The 13,690-nt window shown below is 37.8% G+C and overlaps 1 protein-coding gene across 27 annotated transcripts in view; it reads right to left on the reverse strand.

The window, feature by feature from the left end:
• The window catches only part of CELF1 (CUGBP Elav-like family member 1), a 59,580-nt gene that overhangs the window by 12,427 nt on the left and 33,463 nt on the right, over positions 1 to 13,690 (reverse strand). For 7 of the 27 annotated variants that reach the window (XM_080592542.1, XM_080592555.1, XM_080592567.1 and 4 more), the window contains 8 exons: positions 12,797 to 12,931; positions 12,543 to 12,622; positions 12,070 to 12,231; positions 10,626 to 10,707; positions 7,495 to 7,623; positions 2,081 to 2,194; positions 1,720 to 1,905; positions 324 to 467 (listed from right to left, as the gene is read on the reverse strand). In XM_080592542.1, the coding sequence (XP_080448668.1) occupies positions 324 to 467; positions 1,720 to 1,905; positions 2,081 to 2,194; positions 7,495 to 7,623; positions 10,626 to 10,707; positions 12,070 to 12,231; positions 12,543 to 12,622; positions 12,797 to 12,931 (1,032 nt within the window). The remainder of the gene's footprint in view (positions 1 to 323; positions 468 to 1,719; positions 1,906 to 2,080; positions 2,195 to 7,494; positions 7,624 to 10,625; positions 10,708 to 12,069; positions 12,232 to 12,542; positions 12,623 to 12,796; positions 12,932 to 13,690) is intronic. The other 20 variants (XM_080592550.1, XM_080592549.1, XM_080592562.1 and 17 more) reach the window with 7 other exon arrangements.

Here is a 13,690-nt window from a genome sequence, read left to right on the forward strand (position 1 = left end):
AATAATTCGTAATGATTATGTAGTAACATGCATAGCAACATAAACAGTTCTTGAAAAGAGAAAGGAGGGAGAAAAGGAGCTGTACCATGATTACACAATGGTGAATTATCTAGGACCCTAATGATATATTTTAAGGCGTAATAGCATGAAATTATAAAATGAGAAAAGTTGCAAAGAAAATCAGGAAAATCCAGTTCATGACTGGAAGAGTTCAGATTTATTTAATTTTAGGGATACGGAAAAAGATTTATTTCTTTACTTAAAAGCTAGACTGTACAATATACTAGAAAGAAGCCACTCCTCTACAGACAGACCCAACGTACCAAAACACTTGCTTAGATTGGTCTGCTTATCAATGAAAACCTTGGCAGAGACGACATTTCCAAATGGCATGAACATCTGAAGCAGATCCTGATCCCCAAACTCCTGGGGGAGATGGTAGATAAACAGATTGGCTCCCTCTGGACCTTTAAACAACAAGTAGGAATATAAACTCAGAAAAAGAATAGATAACATAGGCCTACTTCACAAAAAAAAGTAAAAGAGCCATTCAAGCCAAATCATCTAGAGAATACAATGACATTGCTGTATGCACTTCTACAGAGTACTTGATTCCAGAATAAATCAACCTGATCCTTTGCTGGGATTGATCATTCATGTAATTCTAGCTCTTTCTCCACCATTTTTGCTCGTAATTTCCACATCGTACGAAAACTGGTTCACAGATCCTAGTTGTAACAAAAGCTGAACAATAAACTTGAACTTATTTTGTTGCCAAAAGGAACTACGTAGATCAACAGAAACAAAGTAATCAGATTATAAGTTATCTCACATTCTTTTCTAATCATCATCCTACATTCTGCTGAAAATTTACTCATATATTCTTCTTTATTTTACACTACATGTTAAATTGATTCAGAAATTGAAGAGTTAAGAGATCAGCAATAAGGATCTGAGGGAAGAGATGAAGAACAAAGACAATGGAGTTCACATTTAGAAATACCAAGAAAATAAATTAAAAAAAAAATTAAAAAAAAAAACAGAACAACTGATTCTCTGAGAATAGGATTTGTCAGGCTGAGGACCCACACCCTTCCCCAAGAAAACTGATGGGTACTATTACTAAGCATTTAAGACTAGTTAAATACTACTAAATACTAAACACTGCCTGTATAAAAACTACTTTGGACAGTCCTTAGAGGGACCTCACAGGTTTTCCTTCGTTTTTTTCCCCAATAACTATTATTCTAAGCAATGCCATGAAATTAAAACTCTGCACATAGGGTAAGTCACCGGGGAGACTTCATTGCAGCTTTTCAATACTTATAGGGTGCTTTAAGTATTAAAGTATTGAGACGGAAAGCAACTTTTTGCTTGGATAGACAATGACAGGACAAGGGGGAAAGAATGGTTTTAAACTGAGAGGGGAGATTTAATTAGACATTAGGAGGAAATTCTTCACTCGGAGGGTGGTGAGGCACTGGAACAGGTTACCCAGGGAAGTACTGGATGCCCCATCCCTGAAGGCGTTTCAGGACCAAGATGGGAGAGGCCCTGGGCAACATGATCTAGCAGGTGGCATCCCTGCCCACAGTTGGAATTAGATGATCTTTGAGGTTCCTTCCAACCTAAGCCATTCTATGATTCTATGATGGCAGCTGCAAGGGTTGGTCTTGCCCTTTTGAAAAGTCTTCTCGAGTTGTACAATTTTCTGCCTACCTTCTTTTTGACTTCCTGCTGCACCAATACTTTGTTGTGTTAAGAGACTCTGGTTATAGAGCGTGGGCAATGCAGCAGCAGCATATTGCTGGATTCCAGAATAAGCCTGTGTGAGGGCTTCCATTGTGCTACCTGTCCCATTTGAGAGACCACCGCTGCCAAGTCCTCCATTTAAGGCTGCCATTCCTGTATATAAGAAAGAGGAAGTAAAGATGACTAAGTAGTGCCATCAAGTCAGAACAATTATCTTTCAATACTCTACACTACTATAAAAAGAAAAGGAACAGGAAAAAACAGAACTAGCACAACTTGAGGAATGATAATCAGCTATTCCCCCAGCCCACCTCAACACACAGCTTACCTGCTAGAGAGCTAACATTCAGGCCTGCTGTAGCCCCTGCCAGTGTCTGCAGTGCTCCAAGAGAAGCCATGGGATTAACAGAGGAGCTGCTACTGGAGCTAGGTGAGGAACCTGCTATTAAAATAAGATAATTAATCCCAAACAATACCTTTTGGTTCTGAAAACTCAACTTCTTCATTAAATCATTTCTGCAAGAAAAGCTAACATGCAACAGACTAAGGCAGAAGAGAAGACTGTCAGTAAAGACACCCTAAGCCCACACAACTTGATTGATCACACCACTTGTATGTAACCCCTTTCTATATTTTGGAAAATATTCTGCTTCCTAACAACATCCGCTTTTTGCGACAGTAATAATTTAATCAAGTGTAAGGCATTCAATCAAAATATGATCATCAGCTAAACTTTGTATCTCAGTCAAAGTAACTAGCAGCAATGCTTATTACTGCCTGAAATGAGTAAGAATTGCTATATATTAACATCAAACCTTGACACACTACATAAGGTGAAAAAGACCTGACACACAGATATTAGCAACATTAAAGAAAACTCCAGTCAGACTGAACATATGGTTTTCCCATACTGCCAGAGCAGAAACAGCAGATGCTCAGATTATTCTGACACATTAAATAATTTTCCATTAAAAAAATCCTACTGCAGCAGCTGGGGCTATGGCCAAAAAAAGATTTGGAACACAAACCTAAAATACAGAGCCAATCCTCTGTTGACTGTATCACTAACACCTTCAACCGTTTTTACCTCAGTAAGTGAAGTCTACAGATGCAGTCCCTAGCAGACTGCTGGCTTACATGGCCTGCCACATTCTGCAGTAGGTAGAGTTAGAACTGAACACTGGTGCAGTAAAAGCATCTCATAGTCCTTTGAGAGGAATTTATATCTGCGTGGGTAACAGAACTTATGTCAAAGTTCCCAAGTCAAACATAAAAACTTATGACTTATATCAAGTAGGTAACAAAAGAATCGAAATTCAAGCATTTTCAGTTTCCTTCTCATTTTTTGTAATTCTCAGTATGCAGTATTTATCCATTAAAACTTTGAAAATAATTGTTAGCATCTTTCAAGCAGATTTACACACACCACGTATACTTCAATTTATATATGTTTCACAATGTCTCTTCTGGAGTGGAACGTGGTAACTGTTTAAATGGAATACAGCAAACTTACCTAACAAGCCACAGCAAAAGCGTGCTCTTGTACCCAATGAAAACTGCACGAGAACCCAGGGGGCTGCACTTTGTATTACAGTTCACTTTTTGTACTGACAGAGGAAAGGACAAGCCTACTCTGTGAAAAGTTCTAGACAAACTCTTAACAAGTCAGAAATTGAAAGACAATGTCTATAAGACATTGACAAGCTATATTTCAAGATGCTAACTCCAAAGAAAAGACAACACTTCCTGTCTTACTGTCAGTAGCATATTAAATGTTGTAAAAAAAAAAATACAGAGAACAAGTTACAGTAATTCTCAAGTTGGTAGAAAAACAGAACAGCTGGCTGAATAAAAGCCAACATTCAGAAATGATACAGCTGCCTTGATTTTAGAGTATCACTTGTTTCTGCAGCACTTCATTGCTAATCTCCATAATTCAAGCAGACACTTCATTTGACAGATGAGAACACTATTTCAAAAGAAAAAAACAAGTAGCAGCATGGGAAAAAAAGAATAGAGCCAAGGCTAGAGAGCAAAGTAAAAGAGAATGGATCCTTTCCCAACTTCAAAAAGGTTGTGATTTTAAATCAATTCATTTAAACCACTGCAAAAAGCTGAACACAGTTATTTTAGTTTAGTTAGCTTAAAAGACATCTGTTTAAGCAAAACAAGAAAACCTTTAATATGAGATAATTTGGCTTGAAAACACCAAGAAAATTTAATACTTCTATTTTTTTTAATCACATGTATATACCAATTGCTGTACTGAGTCAGCAAAGCACATTCTAGTGATGACAAAAGGTATATAAATAATAGATGAGCAAAAATACATGGCAATTACAAAACAATACTTCTTAGGTATGGTCTCATAGGTTCCAGCAATCTGTGGCTCTAAGACTTGTTCAATCAAGGGCAGCATCTTTGTATTTAAGTTATGATTTTCACTCATTAATTGCAGTGCATTTTGAACACTTTTTTTTTTTTTACTGTACTATATTCTGAGGCACTGACTTCTGCCACTTAGTGCATGCATTATGCAAAGAAATACATCTTTTCATTTTTGAGCTGTCAGCTCATAACTTCAGTTGATATTCTGTAATTCTTGTCTTGGAAGATCTAGTGGCCAGTCTCTCCCAATTCATCTTTATCACACCACTAATATATTTGTAGGCTTCTGTCATACCATACTCCTACAAAAGTTTCTTCTATTTTTCAGGCTCCCTAGTTGCACTGAATAGGGAAGGAGTTCTGCAGTTCTAGTCAACCTCTCTCTTTTTCTGTTTTTGTAGTTTTCATATATTATTTTAGATTTGAAAACAGCCCACACCAATGGAAATGGAAAATCAATATAGGTTTATATATGCGCTTTACTCCATTCCTATTCCTAGCATTATTTCTCTATTTTGTTGTCGTTGTTTATTTCCTTCTTTCTTCCTGCTGAGTATATTTTTTTGGATCAATCTACTGAATTATGCTTAACTAAAAAAGCTAACTGTAAGATTGTTAACTGAAGGAACTAAGGGTTTTCAGAAATTTTTAACAGGTAGTAAAGAATAGCTGGCAAAGATAAAACTAGGATAAGAACATCAACCATCTTGTGAAAGTGGGTCTAGGTATGGTTCAAGAGGGATGCTCTGAATTCTGTGGAGTTTTAACAACATTCTATGTGAATACAATGTGAATGCACATATAAATATTAATCAAAAGACAATTTATAATTGTTTGATTTTTTAAGAGATAATAGCTAATTCAGAGTGAAAAGCCACCATGCTTTGTAATTACGAGAAGTATCATGAGACTGAATGCTGTCTATATACATTGAGACTTTCTTTTCAATTCACATAGTTTTAAAATGTGAAGAATATTCATAGCTTTAATGAAAAGCCCCTGAAACTGTTTAAGAGTTTGATTGCTCATTGACTACATATAGACCATATATACTCCAAATTTTGTTTTTGGAACTTCTTTTGAACAAAGACAATCTCTAGTTTTTAAAATTATACTTGTAATTATGTTTTAAGAGCAATACAATACTGACTGCTTCACATTAGCAGGCTGTGAAGAGTAAATTACTACATGTGTATAGGATATTAATTCAAGTGACACGTCACGATCACTCAACTGATGACACACAAGCATTTATTGATGCAAAAAATGGACTTAAAAATGGACTGCTGTTCCCCACCCCTAACTCTCCACCAGTGTGATCAAAAGGGGAACCCAGTCCTAATACGTCTCTCTCTGAAGGAAATGGCACCTGCAGAGTGCTGTGTGACTGCCGAAATCCACAGAAGGGAAAGCAGTCCCAAAGAATCACAAATTATAGCATAATTTCATTTAAAAGGGACCTTTGTGGATTATATAGTCCAACTGTCTGCTCAAACCTGGTCTAACCTCTCAATTAGGTAAACCTCTTCAAAGACCTTTCCAACTGAATTCTGAACTGGTGGAAATTCCACAGCCACACGGGCAACTGGTTCTTGTGCTTAATCACTTTCACCATGTTTTTTTTTCTTTTACGGCCAGATTCTTCTTGGCTGTACTTTGTGTTCACTGTTCTTGTCCTTCCACTGTAGACTTCCAAGAAGATGCTGGCTCTAACTTTTTTAGTATGCCTGACACTAACTTCACAACTTGCCTACCAGTCCCCTTGCCCACCTCAACAGATAGAACAAACTTGCTCCAGTCAGTAAATGACAGAGCCAACAAGGAAAGCTTGGTTCTAAATATCAGTCATAGCCAATTATAACCTGGCAATTCCAGCTCTGCTACTGCATGAAGAGATATGGGAGAAATTCTCAGTTACATTCACTTCCATGCTTTCTCTACAATGAAGCAGTAGTAATGGATTGTAAATGTAACTCCTCTACAGCCTCAACTCTGTGTTTTTTTTTGTTTGTTTTGTTTGTTTTGTTTTTTTTTTTTTTTAATTCTAGAATAGGATACCATGGCTGGTACCCAAGATAAATTTTGAAACTTTATTTTGAAACTTTGTCTTCAAGGACTGCAGACCACTAAGTTTTTATATTAAAAAAAAAAAAAAACAAATACAAAAACACCCACCTGCCTGTATACCAACAGAAGACTCAGCTGAATTCTCTCTCAGGAATTTCTGTAAGTAGAAAACTGCACAAAGCACCCACAGCTTAACTCCTGATCATGTGACCTAAGGTTTTCTAAACAGCTTTCCCTTATAATCTCCTTATCATCTCTTCATCTAGTTCCTTGGTCTTCCTACGTAATACAAAAAGCTACCTGGGGCAGTCTAAAACACCCCCGTAAGCACCTCCTTTGGAGTCTCACAATTACATGTGAGGCTGTCAACTTTGTAGACTGTATTTCAGAACTAGATAAGCAATATGAATTTTTATGAAGAAACAAACCTACCCATCACTCTATACATGCTGGAAAACTGACGCCCTAAAAATACAGGGTCTCTCTTCCTAGGTCAGGATTTAGACATAACTGAAAACAGGATTGAAATATAATTGAGTAGGATACTGACCCACATTTGCGGTAAAAGTTTATCATGTCTGATGTAAGCAAAGTTAATTTTTTTTATTTGTTGTACTTGATAATCACATTTAACAATAAGGTGGCAAAAGAACACTGTTCAGACATCCTAGTCTCTCTGAATAATGTACATGACCTAAAGAAAAAAACAAATAGAATGGAAGAACAAAATACTGATTTTTGATGTGCAACTGATAAAATCAGTTCCAGACAACCTCTTTCCAATAAATGTTCTAGCGAACTATGTATTTTGCTTCTGTGAGGCAGTTGCAGTATCCTTTTCAGTAATGACAGAGGAACATGAAGTGGTCTTTCCTACTGCACAGAATGCATTACTTCCTGCTTAAAGCGTCTTATGTTCTCCATCTCTGCAGGAAGAGGGTACATCTGCTACATACCTGTCTGAATTCACAGAGAAACTAGGGACGTGATGAGACTGTATTAAAATTCCTGGGAAGAGGTCACCTACCTTTCTGCTTCACGATACCCTCAAAAATCCTTTTTACTCTAAATTAACGTGACCAGGAATACAGTAAGTAAGTAAAAAAAAAAAAAAACAAAACACTTTGCTGGTGGCAAAGATATCTACCCTAAACAAACACCAGGGAATTTACAGGAAAAACTCCTTATCTGTTAAAGGACAGAGATGAACAAAACAGATGACATTTATCCTGAAAAGACTCAGAGCAACCCATGCCATAACACACTACAACACAGGCAGTCTCTTACCTGAGCTGGTGAGCACACTCAGGGGGCTGCTGGAGGAAGTGAGTGCAGCGGTGCCACTTGGTGTATTCTGAGCTGCACTGGCTGCAGCTGCTAATGCAGCCAGGTTCTGTAACTGCATCGCATTCAGTCCTGCAACACATTGAAGAATACACAGAGTTTCTCCTACAATAGCCACCATCATCCAAAACTAACAAATCCAGCAACCTCAGCACATCATAATGGGATTTGCGGTAATGGGCAGGAGCTTAAAAACAACAGACTTCAGTACTAGTTACCGATCTCTTCTACACTGTGATTCCTTGTTACAACTAAAATGAAATGTATTTTTTGCCCAGAAGGATGATTTCCCTAAAAGAACAAGCAGTCACGATCCCAGATGTAGACTCCAGAGCACAGACATTTTCAGGAAGTGTTATGTTCAGTCACAAAAGCATAGCAGTTTTAACTGCTGTGGAGAGTTAAGACAGGGTATAATAGCTAATTTGCAAGCCAGAGAACTTTTCTATACACCAGGCTAATAACCTCATCTTGTCTCATATCCCTCTACTCTCTTTACAGGGCAACAGCAACAACTACAGAATTCTTTCAAGAAGGCCTACACAGCACAGTAGCCAGTGTCACACCTTTAACCTGCCATCAGCTCAATATCAGCACGCTTTGTCTGGTCTCCTTGGCAGACAAGAAGCAATGATAAATTGTGAAACAATGTTGAGTGGCAAAATTCCTGACCACAGAATCACCTACTGTATGCACAGGCTACTCAGCTGGTCAAACAAAAGTGGTAAGGAAAATGGCAAACATCAGGCAGGTTGTAGGTAAACTGCCAGGAATACCAGTGGGAGGAAGATGAGTTGATGAACTTTTACTGGTCATTTACTCATCCGACTCATCTTCATTTTGAGTTATAATTTAATTTTTGAATGAAACCATTCAGTCAGTACTGACACTGTAATTTGCCTTCTTCCCTTGCAATTGGGTTATCATTTCATATTGATCATCTTCTGAACACTCCTGTATTTTAGCCATCCTTCAGTAGACTAGCTCCAATCTTCCATTTCTGCTTCTCTTCCCTTTCCCTTATTTCCCTTTCACGTCTCTACAAGAAATTTTTATTTTCATCATTCATACAGCATTACCCAAATGTCTTACGTAGACCCAGCTCCTCATCTTTTGGAGGCTAAGTACATGGTGACAATGCACACCTATCAATTAAAGTCTCAGTTTTGCACTTTAAGTATGCAAACACAACATAAGAATGTAAACAGCAATGCAGCATAAACTGTTTGTTCTCTAAGTAGCTTCTACTGCTTTTAGTATTTTTTGGTTTGTTTTTTCTTCTCTTTTTTTTTCCCCCTCCTCTAATTGTTTTCTCTTTGTGACTGGGTCTGTATCTTCAATCATATTTAGTACCCAAAACATGAGGATCCTGATATTGTTTATATTCTCTAAGGTGCAATTGTAACATAAAAGCATGAAGTTAAAAACAAAAAGGTTTTTTGTTATTGTTACTGTGCTACACAGGGTTAAAACTGCAAGTATTAGAGCTTGTGAAGAACAGAGCAGCTTGCTTCCTTTCTGAAGCAGTTTGGCATGTACATGCTGCACCTGTTTTCTTGTCATCACATTGTTTTCCCATCTGCTTTCAAACAGGGTCAAGATTAAATTTTGTCTGTAAGCCTAATACAGAGTGGGATCTAATTACCTGCTTATTTTTCTAAGAATTTCATGAAAGGCAATCAAGTAAGATATTAATGGGACTTTGAACCAAACTCTTCCTGTGTAGAGCCATAGACTTAGAATAATTCTTTCAAAACACCATGAAACATGCTACTTATATGCCAGGGTTCTCTTTTTTTTTTTTTAACATATAGTGAAGTCAGAATTACACTGAAAATTCCATACACAACCTCATCTATCTAGGCCACCCTAACATCCCTATTGTTGTGACAATAAATATGAACTGCTATACTGTTTTTCCCCTTTATCACTGACTGCTTTTTTAAACAGAAGCAATAAGTGAAAAAACATCATGAAATCTATTTACATCACCATCAAACAGGTATTAGTGAAACTAAACTTGCTTTTAGCAAGACTCTAGAATCCAAGAGCTCTGAAGAGGTTGAACATGAAAAAAATACACCTAAGAAGCTAAGGTTAGAATAAACCTCAAACAAAGTTTTTAAAACGGACAACACACCACTTTGTAAAAGCTTGCAATTGTTGCTGGTGGGTGTACCAGCACAAGTCTGATGTACAAAGAGACTTTACTTTTTAACACCTTAAGGTCAACCTCTGCACAGACAGGGCACGCAATATTATTAACTACTGGACAACTCAAAGAGGCAATTTTAAAAGCATTAAGTGTTCGGTATTAAAACCAAAACTATAGGTTTTCTGCCAGCAGAAAAATTTAGAGAATGTGATGAACAGAGTTACTAAGATGGGTTTTATTATTCGCCATCCTCTGAAGACAGAAAGTACAATTAATTTGCAGCCTCAGTTCAGAAACTTTTACATTATCTCCATAACCCTAAAGGATAATTCAGATAACTTCACTTACGTTCTGACTAGCAATCAACAGCAAGGAATTCGGCTCGTATCTATTAGGCTGATATTCCCACATCACAGCAATATTATAAGCAATTGTAAAATAAATGCAGGAATTAAAGAATCAGAATGAAGGACTGGTTCACATTCCTTGCAACACTGCATTTTCAACTTTGAGGCATTTAAAAATAAATAATTTAAAATATGAGACCTAAACAAACCATTATCACTCAAACACATGCACTAGTGCTTATTTCTAAACCACAGTGCTTCAAATATGCATCTGTTTGGATGAAAATAAACGCAGTTGTTGTTTTTTGTATCCATAAGGGAAGATAATTTTAAATGCCAGAGGCAGAGAAGGAGATAAACAGGATACCACAACTTACCTTGGAGAAAATGATTAACTAAGATTAAGAAGGAACATGCACACTTGTAGCAGAGAATTTCTATCAATCCACAGGAATGGGTAAACTCAGGACTACTTACTACAAATGCAATGTGTCTACAAGCCTTTTGGCTACTTTTTCTACCCTCTTTTTTTTTTTGGGTACCGAATTTGTCTTCTGGTGGAAAAAACTCACCTCCCATTGGGTGGAGGCTGCTCAATGTGTTCAGGTTTCCAGATGAGGCAGCTGCTGTCTGCTGAAGGAGCTGCAAATAAAGCTAGACATTACACCAAAAAACAAAACAAGAGTGAGAGTGAGGGCTGGCTCCGCTTCTGGGAGAAACTGCATCACACCACAGCCAGAGCGCCGTCACAAAGGGAATTCCCACTGCCCATGCACCACATCACAGCAAAGCATAAAAAGAATTCCTCTTAGAAAATACAGCCAGAGCACCACCAGAGTGAAAATCAATGTTGCCCATGCACCGCATTGCAGCCAAAGCAACACCACAACGCTTTTCCCACTCAGGATAGTCAGTATACTAGCCTAAGTGAAGTTTATATCTAATGCATCAAGACAAAAACAGAATCAGTAATGAGAGAACACCTATTCAAAGCACCTCAGGCAGGACTGCTACCCATAAGGATATACTACCTCAAGCCAGACTTCACAGCTGACATTGCCAGCACAGGACAAATGGCAAATGCCATAACAAAAATCAAAGAGCAACTATGAGAGGTGATCTCCTCCACATTTCTTAAGCACAGCAGCCATGAGAGAAATTCCAAGCCCCTGCTAGGAAGCTATTTAGAGATATTTCCTACTCTTTTCTCCCTTAACCATGTGTTGTTAAAAAATATTCCAATCTACCAAACTTAAAGCAGAAGTAAAAGAATGTCCCCACTTCAGTAGTACACTATACCAAGAATGATATGAAGTTTTCGTTTTCTATTCCCCAAATTGCATGAAAACAGTTCTCATAGCTATCTGGTAATCCACATGAGCCAGAGCATATCAGTTTATGAAAGTTAACCCTTCAGGGACCCAGCAAAACCAAATGAAACCAGTGAAACTGTAGACTACTTTTCTTGAGTCATTTTTGCTAGAGAAGTGTAGTTTCTATCTTCTGGTGTGTTTTTGTTGTTGTTTTGTTTACTGTACACTGTGAGCTGCTTCCAACTGCTCACTCTTTCTATTTGCCCAACACCAAGTACTATACTAGGTCTCACTGGAAGGGGGGTGAAAGAAATAAATGCTGGCTAAGGAACAATGGAACAGGAATACAAGAGCTATGTCACCACATGAGACATGAACAGGTGTTTACATGGATAAACACTGAAGTTGTAACATATGAAGGGAATCTTCCCTGAACAAAGCCATTCTGCAGAAGACAAAAAAAATGTTTCAGTGCTTAGTGCTAGGGAGGCTGGGGCAGAAATCCTCACTTAAATGCATCCTGACTAACTGTTAGCACATAACTTCATTTCCTGTAATTCAGCCTCCTCATCCACAAAATGGGGATTACAAGCCCTACTTCTATTTATCAGGAGCCTTCTAAATACAAATACATTGAGCATTACAAAACAATCAGACACTGCAATCCCTGAAGAGATGAAAAGAACTCAGACGAGAAACTCACTGCTAAGTATTGGGGTCCAAGTGTGTTGAGACCAGCCAGGTTTCCCCATACTGAGGCAGCACTGATCTGTTGCATTTGTTGCTGGAGTTGCTGAGCAATTCGTTTTTGCTCTTTGTCCTTTTGCGTGTCTGCAAATTTTACCACAATGGGAGAAGAGCAGCCCTGCAAACAGCAATTCAAACAATTACATACTTGCTATCCTCCAGCTACCAAAAACTACTGCATTAAGACCCACTCATTAGAAGCATTTCTGACACCCTCCCCATACATATATATAATCAAACAACGCGTTTTATTAAAGGTTCAAAATCTCATTTGATTTCCATTCCATTTTGTATTTTGGTATTTTCTCTGCAGGTGAGGTTTCTATTCTGAGCTCTAGGAGCAGAGCAAACAATGGTCCTCTCCCTGCTCTCTAGTCCCCCAAATTCCACAGTAACTATTTTCTCCTGACATTCACTAACTTGCTTTACCTCCATGGTTTGTGCTTGGTGCATTGCTTTGATTGCTGTTTGCGCCATGGCTCTTGTTGTAAAAGTCACAAATGCACAACCTGGGTAAAGAACACAAAAGGAAACAAGTCACTCACTATATCCGCAATTACTGGGATGAATACAGAAATGAACATGTCTTCAAAAAAAATCACTGAAATAGCTGAAACCTTGAGCTACAAAAGATAGCATCATCCTTTGGAGAATCTTGAACTGTCAGAAAAGTTCCTGCTTACCTCGGCTCAGGCCATCGGGACCCCGTAATATCCTGCATTCTTCAATCTGCCCAAAGGGGGAGAACATCACTCGGATATCATTTTCATTGCACTTCTTGGATATCATTCCAATAAACAACTTCCTATCTTCTACTGCTAAGAAATCAAAGGATAAGAGTATTACCAACAAAAACGTACTTACTACATCTTATTTTGTCAAGTCTTCTCCATCAACTGTAGAATTACTTTCCTTCTATTTTGGGGTAGGTGCTTGTTAAAAACCGACTCCTAATAATGCAATCTCTTTGTTTTAGGAGGATGCATATGTGACACCTCAATGAATCTGAAGGATGCCTGTTTTATATTGTTTTACGTTTATATTTTACTGTCTGTTTCTCCCTTGCAAGCCTGTGAGCTACAAGAATGTTAAAAAACAAAAGCAAAAAATGCATCAGATTCAGCAGCACTTGTCCTATCTCCTACATTTAGTTCCTGGTTAGCAAGAGAAGAGTTCTGTGTATTTTACTGGACTATTTTCATCCTTTCATCTGTCCATTCTACTATCTTTAGATGGCCAACATACCTCACCTGTATCTAAACAGACAAGTTAGTCACAAAAGGATTCTTTCTAGCTCATTAGATAGGTGTGACAGGGGGCCAATCACGTAAATTTAGTTCTGCCTATTTCCTCATGCTCCTATCTCAACAGAAGAAGCAACACCTATTGTTTTAATTGTTTCATAGTCATCCCTTCTGATCTCTACCAAAAGCAAGAAAATGACACATCCAGTCTGATCTGTCTGCTACTGTATCTTCCCTCTAAATGCTGATGCTACCAGATATATTAGAGTTGAAGAAAAACTTATAGAGCGTGGACTATTTTAAAATAAATGGTGCAGAAACAGACATTTCTCT

Source organism: Anser brachyrhynchus, assembly GCF_964034855.1.
Source record: "Anser brachyrhynchus genome assembly, chromosome: 5".
Lineage (NCBI taxonomy): Eukaryota > Metazoa > Chordata > Aves > Anseriformes > Anatidae > Anser > Anser brachyrhynchus.